General features: G+C 38.3%; 1 protein-coding gene across 1 annotated transcript; it reads right to left on the reverse strand.

Annotated features, from left to right (window-relative positions):
- Positions 1 to 1,630: 1,630 nt before the first annotated feature.
- LOC132696257 (uncharacterized) lies at positions 1,631 to 10,194 on the reverse strand. The gene is made up of 3 exons (XM_060660993.1): positions 10,105 to 10,194; positions 2,078 to 2,380; positions 1,631 to 2,011 (listed from the first exon to the last, which is right to left on the reverse strand). Exons 1-3 carry the CDS (start codon positions 10,192 to 10,194, stop codon positions 1,631 to 1,633), a joined length of 774 nt encoding a protein of 257 aa, XP_060516976.1.
- Positions 10,195 to 10,631: the final 437 nt, after the last annotated feature.

A 10,631-nucleotide genomic window follows, 5' to 3' on the forward strand; every position in this document is an offset into this window, starting at 1 on the left:
CAGAAGAGGCGATTGATTATATTAAAAATTTAGACATAAAATTGTAACATCAATATCTATATGCTCTGAGAACATATAATAGCATAGCACAATGTACGCCATACGATAAATAAATAAATAAATCTCATTAACTTCTCTGTTACATTCGGTTTCATGCCAGACATAATATTTAGCTTCTTTAGATTTCAAATTATCGAAAGTGAAAGTATACTCAGATAATGTCGAGGTATAATAAAAACTTATAATAAAATTTTGTTTCAAATTATTTTTGTCCTGCTCTTTTTCCAGTTTTGTCAGGATTCGCTCTTTAAGAATCAATTAACGACTAAATTTATCATGAATAGTGAAAAAGTGATAGTTAAAAAAAAATGCTTTTATCTATAAAACATTCTCATATGGAAATGATGCCCCTTAATAAAAATTATGTACTTTGTATTGACTATTGAATTAACCAGTCACATCATCTCCTCTACAATCGATTCGTAACTGAAAATGTGACGTTCTTCTTCCAAATGGTTCATACTACGCCGTCTCGTGGTAAATATCGATAATTAAATTGTGCCTTTTTTTCCAAGGAATCTAGTATGGTTTTGGAACAGTTTCATGCATATAACTCAAAAACGCAATTTTTTTAATTGTGTCACTCTTCTTCCAAGAAGGCGATTTAAGCGGAAGGTCGCTTTTGCGAAATGGGAGTTGTAAACAAGCAGCTCCAGTTTTTCCCCGCCCGCTTGCGTCCCCCAGACGCGGCCGTCGATCGAAACGGACCATCCCTTAATTAAGCTCCACATTGTTACGAAGACATTTAATTTCGATAACTACATGGCGTCGACTGCCGTGATCAAATTATAGGGAAAACGGGGAAAATTGTAAAATGTGGTTAATTAAATTGAACAGTGGCTCTGGCTTTGACGGCCGACGTTCGATATTGGTTACACTGGACCGCAATTAAAATTTAACGCTGTCCCACTCCGGATTGAATTCGAACAGACGTCGACGTCGCGACGCCCGTGTGTATACACGTAATCACAAAGGTAAGCGCACAGCGCAAAGCTGAGGCATTTAGCACAATGGAAATATATTTGACAAAACTAAACCGAATAAAATGTTATAACATCGACTATGGGCAAATAATAATAATCATATTTCACATTTAGTTTCCAATATATAGCACACTGTTCATTATTTTATGGGACTTCTACCAGGTCCACAGTCAGGATATACGAAGTGCCCCTGTTTTTTGTGTGAGTGGGACAGTAGAATCAGACAGCAGCATTGGGTGAAAAAGAATTGGCCAAAAACGGTTATTTCAACAACCGGATCAAAAAATATTCTTCACGGTAGTCTGATTGCCTCACGAAATGTTCTTCTACGACCGCTGTTGAGTTTTTGTTGCTTCAAATAAGGAAATAAAATGAAAATTAAGACTTTGTTTTATATTATGTTTTATATTGCGAGTACGGGGATTATTTGTTGATATCACGTCATCTTGGTGTAAATAATGCGCTGTAAAAGCGCCAATTATTTTTTGACCTTTGAAATTTGATCTTTCACTCTATTACCTTTATTGTTATTTTTTTCTTTTCTCTTACTTTTTCATTGATAATACTTCTTCTTCTTCTTCTTTCTTCTATAGTAGGCCTATGGTCTGTTCCTTCATCGGTCGCCTCTCAACCTGGATTGAGATCGTCATTCCACTGTTTTTTTCTTTGGAGCACCAGTCGTTCACGGCGTCCACTCTGCACGATTGCCTGATGTTTTCGTTTCTTTCTCTGTATAGTAGTGTTTTTCCTGAGATGCGGCGGAGAATCTTCATTTCCGTAGTCTCCAGAAGTCGTCTAGTTTGTGCGGTATCTGATTTTGTTTCTGCCGTGTAGGTCATGATCAGTCTGATCGTTGTTTTGTAGACTCGTACTTTAGTATGTTTTTTCAGATGTTTGTTACGCCAAATTACATCGTTTAAGCAGCCTGCCACCTTATTGGCTTTTGCTACCTGTTGCCTCACTTCATCCTACACATTTCCATAAATGGTAATGTCAATACCTAGATATTTAAACTGCATCTCTTGTTGAATTACTTGCCCGTCCACTTCCAGTTTACATCTGAACGGCTCTTTTGATGTGGTCATAGATTTTGTTTTTTGGGCTGAGATAGTCATGTTAAATTGATTGCCTGTGCGGTTGAAGATGTTTAAAAGTCTCTGCAAATCTTCTTCGTTCTCTGCGCATATCATTGCATCGTCTGCATGGCAGATAATTGTCACTTCATCATTACCCATTCTGTACCCTCTATCCAAACGAACTTTTTTTATCGCTTCATCCATAATTATATTAAATAATAACGGATTAAGAGAGTCTCCCTGTCTGATACCGTTGTTGGCCTGGATAGGTTTAGTTAACTTGTTATTAATACGGGCTTGGATGTTATTGTTCAAGTATATATTTTCTATCGTCTGGACAATATTTATGGGTATATTTCTGTTATACAATAAATCAAGTTGAACACGAGCAAATGCCTTTGTGAGATCAATGAAGCATAGATAGACTGGTTTATTATATTCTATGGATTTCTCTGTTATCTATCTTAAGACAAAAACTGGATCCACGCACGAGCGTCCTCTTCTAAACCCTTGTTGTTCATCTTGTAGCTACTTAGGACCATTGATTTTGTTGGTAAAATACATGATAATTGTTAATCCAAAGTCTCCTCTCACATTTCTAATCGTCACCCTACTGTTAGTTGCAGCTGTTTTATGTTTCTGATTTCATCAAAAATTGTTATGATTTGCACTTTGCACTTTGCAATGATGGCAGGTCATTAAAAAGGGAAAATCAACATTGGAATATACAAGACAATCCATTGAACAATGTTTTTCGGACAAAAGGGAGAGATCTTCGAAAATAATTGTACTTAATTATTGCTTGAGACTTTGTTTTTTAATTTAGATCTTTTAATTCAATTTTTGTTGTTGTGCTAATCAACCGAGAACTTCATTTATTAATTTTTTTATTGTTGATAAAAAACCTTACGTGACGGAGGAAAATGCTTATCAGATTTAAGTTTAGGTAGCCTAAATTATACAGAATCAAATGTCAGGTCTAAATAAACTTTTTAAAAGTTAAAGATTCTTGGCCTGTATAATATTTACATTAGAAGAAGCTGGAGTACTAGTTCCAAACACTATCGCTGATATAATGCGGTGGTGGTTATTAACACGTTCAATTTCTAGTGCGGTAACCGAACTTGTGGTGTCAGCTTTTCGTATATCGATAGGAATAGACAAAGGAAATTTGAAGGAAATTTACAAAATATTTCATTGCCTGCAAATGTTACTTTATTACAAGCAACTTGGGTGAATCCAGAGGTTTTGACCTTGATATCAATAGAGCAAAAAACCAAAATACAAACAATTTTTTAGCTAAACTTTAAACTGATTTTAGCAAATGATTACCAAGTGTTTGACCTTACGGATAGGTGGGAAGAAACTAAACTGCCTGATGTAGCCAAGTTGGTAACCGCATGGTTTTATGGGCTTATGCATACTGTCATTCAATTCATTCTGCGCAAAAAGTAGTCCAAAAAAGTTGGGCTAACACATTTCCAGAAAAAAATCTACCAACCTCACTTTCAAAACTTCAAGCGGAGGAAGAAAGAACTACAAAACGGGAGAAGAAAAGTATATACGATAAAACACGATAGTGACAGTGTGACTAGAATTCTACCTAGATAAAGCAACGAGAAAAGTTATCGGATGAATTTGAAATCAATAACGGACTGAGGCAGGATTGTTGCTTATCTCTAACCTCATTTAAAATATATTAAAACGCTGCTTTATTACTGGAGAGGAATTTACCGATACACTGCGATTGGATGAAGACGATGTATATCATACATGATGAGAAAATTAATTGACGCTCCCAAAGATTGGAGTCTCGCAATTAATCTACAGAAAACTCAGTACTTAGTGATCGGAGACGAAGGGCAGGATTCAAAAGCAAATCAGGAAACGATTTGAAAAAAGAAACGGAAGAATATAAATGTCAGGGTGTGATGATTACTAAAGATGGAAAAGACTATAAGCGCATCATAAAGAAAATTTCAAGGTGACCATCAATAACGAGCAAATTGAATTCGGTAATGTGGAATAAAAACAAAAAAATCCCACAAAACTGGGAATAATCGCTCCCTAATACAAACTTGCCAACATCAATTTATGGGGCAAAAATGTGGACGCTAGATGAAGAACTTATGAGAAAATAAAATACACTAGGAAACAACTTTTTAAATAGGTCCAACGAACTCTTAGACTAGACGGAGACCAGAATAGATAGTTGACAAGCGGAAAATACATTGGTGAACAGGATAGAAGAAAACAATTATCCTGATACGGCCAAAAAGTGTTTTAATTGGGTTTCTAATATAACAACTGGTTCCTATTTCAGCTTTATAACACGTTATGAGACGAACTCGACGAAATTTTTGAATTCAGTCGCAATCGTAATTTATTTATACAAAAAAGGGAAATAAAAAATACGCTTAAGACCTCCGTTCGGAAAGTGTCAGTGTTAAATTAATTTGCATAACGGACATAAAAATTATATTTTTGAACTATTTCTTTCTCAATTGAAAATAATTTTCTTTCTAGAAAATGGCGTGTTTAATACATGTAATTAGTAATTTACATTAATACCTAGTGTCGGTGTTTAATTATTAAATACAAATTTTATAAATTTCATAAATTTTCATAACACATAAAAATAATATTTTTCTTTTTTTTTAAATGTTATTGCTGAATTTTTTTTCTTTCTATACTTTAAGCAACTTTATTCATGTTTAAATATTTTTAGTTAGGAATTTATTATGTCAGTGTCAGCGTTAATTTTTTTTTTCTGAACTTTAAGCAATTTTCTTCATAGAAAAGGGCGCATTTAACATATTTAGGACTGCCTTTCATATGCAGAGGTATGATTACTGAGTAAGACCAGTGCTTTGGACATCAACCAGTTTGCCATATTGATTCAAATAAGCAATTTTCTTCATAGAAAAGGGAGCGTTTAACATATTTAGGACTGCCTTTCATATGCAGAGGCATGATGACGGAGTAGGATCAGTCCTTTGGCCATTAACCAGACAGGAAATTTCCATACATCGGATGGAGTGGTGCCGTGCCTTGTAGATTTGCAGTTATTTAAACTTTGGATTGCTTTGATCACCTCACTCTGTGGTCTGTCTGGGTCGGCTTCGTAATTGTCAAGCTCTCAATAATCCGCGTGTCAGTCGTCTCTGTGCAAACCCTGGCAGTAGTCCTCCCACACTTCACACAACTGCCTAAGCTCTGTTTTCAGAGAATGCTTCTTCTTCTACTGGTTGATTTGCGCTGGTATGCGATTCAATATCGCGATAAAGTTCCTCGTAGGAACATTCTGTCTACACATCTCGGAGGATCATGGACTCGATCGGCATTCATCTGTCTTCTGGTTTCACAGAGTTGGAGTGTCCTGCCAAAGATCCAAGGTTGTTCCTTATTTATATTTAGATTTATAGGTTGTTACTTTTGTGATAAAACCTTTTCGAATGTTTCCTCAGGTATATTTCGATTCAGTTTAAATTGGTCTTAGTTGAGTATTACTTCGAGCATGGACATAAAAAGTTGGTGGTCAGTGCTACGATCAGCTAATGAGCTGATGGTATGGTCTTTATATTGTACGTCGATGATCAGTGTCAGTGCTAAATTGATAAAAACCAATATTATATATAAAAACCGGCGCGTTTAACAAAGAATTTCAATAGTTAACAACATACAAAGTGTTTGAAACAAATTCGAAAATGTTGTTTATTAAGCACTCACAAATATGTGAAGTTTTGTCAAAACTCTAAAATTTATTATTATTATTATTTTATATATATGGAAGCTCTATTTCAAGCCCTTTTGAATGTTGAAAGGCAATTTTATATTGAATTGAAATGCCTGATGTTTCCAAAAGGCGCAAATAGTTGACCATGTCTACTGGTAACTGGAAAGTGTTTTACAGGGTAGATTCATCATATGCCACCGCAATATATCATCTTGCATGAGCTTCTGGATGTTTGAAATAGTTAAGTCACGTAATAGCAACTATATACATACAAGCCTTGAGAGTGATGCACAAATTATTATGTGCTATAATTCCTATGCTTGGATGTAATTAGAATAGAATTATCTGCCCATTATCTTTATTATTATCTTGTACGTTTATTCCATTAAAACAACTATTTTTCTTTTCCTTTAGTTGCGCTTTAATTATTAATGGGATTTGTATATAACTTATCCTATTTTTATTACATAAACATTTTTTAAAACAATATAGAAAAATAGCATAAATTATTTAAATTAACTCAAGGTGTTTTTCCTACTACATTGAAAATGAAGTGAGGTGACGAGAAAGTAGAAAAATCAACGAAAGCGGGCAGGATCATTAAGAAATATCGCTACATGACACGTAACCTCGTTAAGCCCAGCCTGGTTGAGTCTAATTTAGGAAGATTTATCATAGACCGGCGTAAGGTAATTCCGGAACGTCTACGATATAAAACACTTGTGGCGTGGCGATTTTTAAAGGCCAACGCCTCCGCAATTTGTATCATTTTGTCTACCAGTTTGTAACTGGTGACAAGCTAAAAGACCTAAACATGCCTTCATTTCGTGGTTAATGAATATTCATAGGGCTTTTTTATGGTCAAACGCCCACGTCGCCGACGTCGGGTTAAATTCCCTCTGCTTTCGTTCGCATGGGAACCCTGCGAGTGTACAGAGCGATGCGTCTCGCATGGTCGGATATTTTTTTTACTCTCGGGAAAAATGGAATTATTAACTGCACGAATTATAGTCTGTTTCATTGTAAAGAAACAGAACATTATTTATTTGTGTCCCTAACTATATAACATTTCATTTATTTATTTTTATTATTAATTGATTTTAACACAAAAACAGCGGGGCATGTACACATACCACGTGTACTTTTAGAAGAGATGGCACAAATTATGAATAAATGTATGGTTGATGGTGATGACATTTCTGAAATATTGGGTATACACCAAAAGGGAAGTAAAACTTCTTGTCCAATAGATAGCTTGTACGGCAGGATAACAAAATCGCGACTTGAACAAACTGCTGTGCATATTGAAGAGCACAGTGGTGTTCGCAGTGGAAGATTGTGTCTGCACACTCTGTAACGTCTGAAATTTTCCACTACCTCTTTCCCAATATTACAACACGACAAGCACCAGACAAGGAGTTCTTTGTACTTCATAGACCATCTTTTACATCAGAATTAGTACTAGAATATCACCGTGCCCTCTCCTTTTTTATGGCCTGCTATTTCGTTCTTATGTAACGCATCCAACGAATACCAGGTGTAAAGCGTTCTTTTATGTCGCTTCTGCATTGTATTCATTATTTAAAATTAAATTTATTATCGTTGCAAACCTGTATGAGCCCTTCTCCTCTCTCATTACGTACTTCGAACTTACCCACTTTCATACCAATGGGGTTGAGTCGACCCTAGCGTTAAGTTCAGCAATGATCATATAGATTTTGATCTACTAGGTTGTTTGTTAGTTCTCAATGGCATCTTTCACACGAAATTCGAGGCCGAATTGAAAAGAAAGAAATAAAATTTTTTATTCTAGTAATGCACACGATATAAACATATATACCATTAACCACTTTACTTAAAAAATGCATTGATACATCGGGGGTTTCTAAAGTACTTCCAATTTATAGGACAATTGATATAAATAAAACTAATAATCACAATTTCAATTGCATGGCAAATAGTTGGCAGTCCGTCAGGTCAGAAATTGACAATTATCTGAACTGGAAGCAGCATATCTCAGACCTGAAAAATTAACTCTCCGATAGTATCTTGGTTATTCACAGCTCAAGGGGTATAGTCAATCCTAAGACTCATATTATGGTTTATTTTTCCTCGTTGCAATCTTGTGTTATAGCACTGCATTGTGGGGTAATTTCTCAGTTTTTGTTGATATATTTAGAATGCAGAAGAAAGCCATTTGTGTCGTTGCCAATATAGAGATCAATGTCAACCCTATTTTTTAAAAAAATATGCCTGATGCATCCACCTTGCATCTTATCTACTATCAGTTGTTAGAAACACAAAGAACGAAAGGAGACTTCAACGCTAATTCTGATTGCTATGCTTATCCAACTCTTTCCGGAAATTTATTTAGGGGACCTAAGAGACCTAGGGGAAAAACTCTGGAGCTGCAATTATATAACCCTTTTCCAGGGACTGTAAGAAAGATGAGCAATAACAAAATTTAAGCTGCTAGCATACATTGATACGATTGAGGATTTTGATGTGTTACAGCAGCGTAGCTTTTGCACATGTTTTTTTTTCCTTTTGAACCTTCACTATATGTACCTATCAACGAATCTATTTATTTATTAAGATGGCCCCGCTCAAGATCGGTCTACTTTATGGTTTAGAATTTTGGATCACGACAGAAGTAGCAACGAAAAGACTAAACGCTTTCGAGATTTGGCTTGACAAATGAAGTACATACATACAATACATACATACATACAATACAAAATTTGACAAAAATAATTAATATAATAAAAATAACGAAGTCAGAATATTTAAGTCATAACATGCGGAGAGAGAAAAGATACAGAACACTGCAAGAAATTTTACTACATGGCAGGAGAAGAATTCCTTGGTTAGTTTGGGTTAGTTAGAACCTTAGAATTATCCACTCAGAATCCACCATTATTTTAATTATAAGATTATTGGTACGAATTCAAAAATGTCACAAAATATCAATACTATTCTGAATCCTCACCCAAATTTAAATGGAAAACATCTGTTAAAATATGAGAATAGCAAATAGGAAAGATTCTATTTCTAGTATATCTAGCATTCTAGCATACGAACGGGTTTTTGAAAGTGTCCACCCTTATACATTTTAGTACAGAATACGCTGAAGGGCCACCAAAAATAAAATACAATGAACAACAAATGCCCTCTTTAGAGTATTGGTATTGGTAGTGGTATTAAAGGGGGGGCGCCCTCGTGGGCGTCCAAGCACTTAGACCACCAGATGTGCCCCCAGACCGCTCTAGAGGGCGTCCCTCCTATAGAAGGTCAGCAACTCCTTTAGCCCAATACCGTGCACTGAGTCCGGATCGATCAAGGCCGTTCTGAAGACTCCCGATCTTGCCCATGTCAAAGCAGGGCACTCCGTGAGCAGATGATACGGGGTCTCTTCCCCTTCCATGCACCACCTGCACTCGGGGTCGTCTCCAATGCCTCGCAAGCAAAGATGCCTCCTAAGCCTGCAATGTCCTGTGTAAGCCCCTGTTAGTGCTCTACACTCCCTTCTGGTCGGTCTAAGCAGCTCCCTGGTCCGAGGGAGGGCAGGCACATCCATCAAAAGCCTCGCCTGCCTCATTCACGGAACAACTCTCCAGCCCACCGCGGCCCGGTCTCTCGCCTAGGCTTCGAGCTCCCAGCCTCACACACGGGCGATCCCCAAGCGGGGCTCTGCTCCCATATGCCTCCTATGCGAGGAGCCCTCCCTGGCTAAGGCGTCCGCTGCCTCATTGCCCCGGATACCGGGGTAACCCAGACCAATGTGACCTTCCTCTCCTCAGCCACTCTCCTCAGTAGCCCTTTGCACTCCTTAAGTGCAGCCCTACTATCCGAGCAGAAGAAGACCCTCCTGCTTCCGTGGTTGAGCCGAAGCACCTCTCTGGCCGCCATCAATAAAGCGAAAATTTCCACCTGAAACACAGTGCAGTACTGACCCAGAGGGACCGACAAGCTCGATCCAGTTTTCTCGCAGTACGCTCCAGCTCCGGCCAAATCTCCCATTCTGAACTTGTCCGTGTACCACACAAGTCCATACTAGGAGCCAACTCTGCCCTCTCTCCACTCTTCCCTTGATGGGAAGAGAAAGGTCCATTTGTCAAAGAAGGTCATCTCGGGGATCATCACTCGGCATGCCCATGACCCCACGATCCCTGCACCAGCCCTCTAGAATCTGGTACGGGCCCCGATTGAAGGTTTCCTCCCTCCAGAGCCCGCAGCTCGCCAGCCTCACAGCCGTCCTGGTCGCCTTCATCCACACCCGATCCGCCAGAGAGGGCAAACCCACCAGAGCCTCTAGGGCCCACGTGGGCGCGGTCCTCATGGGGCCCGTTATGCAGAGGTGAGCCAATCTCTGCAGTTTGTCAAGAACTAGCCTTGCTTCTGCTCTTTTGGTCCCCGGTCACCATGCCACTGCCCCATGCGTGAGCATAGGCACCACCATGGTACCGTAGATCTACTGCATGATCTTCGGCCCCAGACCCCAAGTGCCCCCTACCGCTCTCCGGCACGCCGACAGAGCTCCAAAGGCCGACCTGGTCCTTGATATTATATGTTCCTGGAAGGTCCACTTGGAGTCCAACCATACCCTTTAGGGAAAAATGGACTCTATGAAACAGAGAGGTTTATTTCGTTACCAGGAGTCTTTCATTTTTGTTTGCGTGCTGGGATACGGCCGGTCAGTTTTGATCAGCAAAAGGTATCACACTCGACAAGTCCAAATCGGAAGCACAGTTTTCGCAACCCGAGCGTTGCCAAGAA

The sequence above is a fragment of the Cylas formicarius genome, unplaced genomic scaffold (assembly GCF_029955315.1).
Source record: "Cylas formicarius isolate icCylForm1 unplaced genomic scaffold, icCylForm1.1 PGA_scaffold_1__22_contigs__length_36826433, whole genome shotgun sequence".
Taxonomy (NCBI): domain Eukaryota; kingdom Metazoa; phylum Arthropoda; class Insecta; order Coleoptera; family Brentidae; genus Cylas; species Cylas formicarius.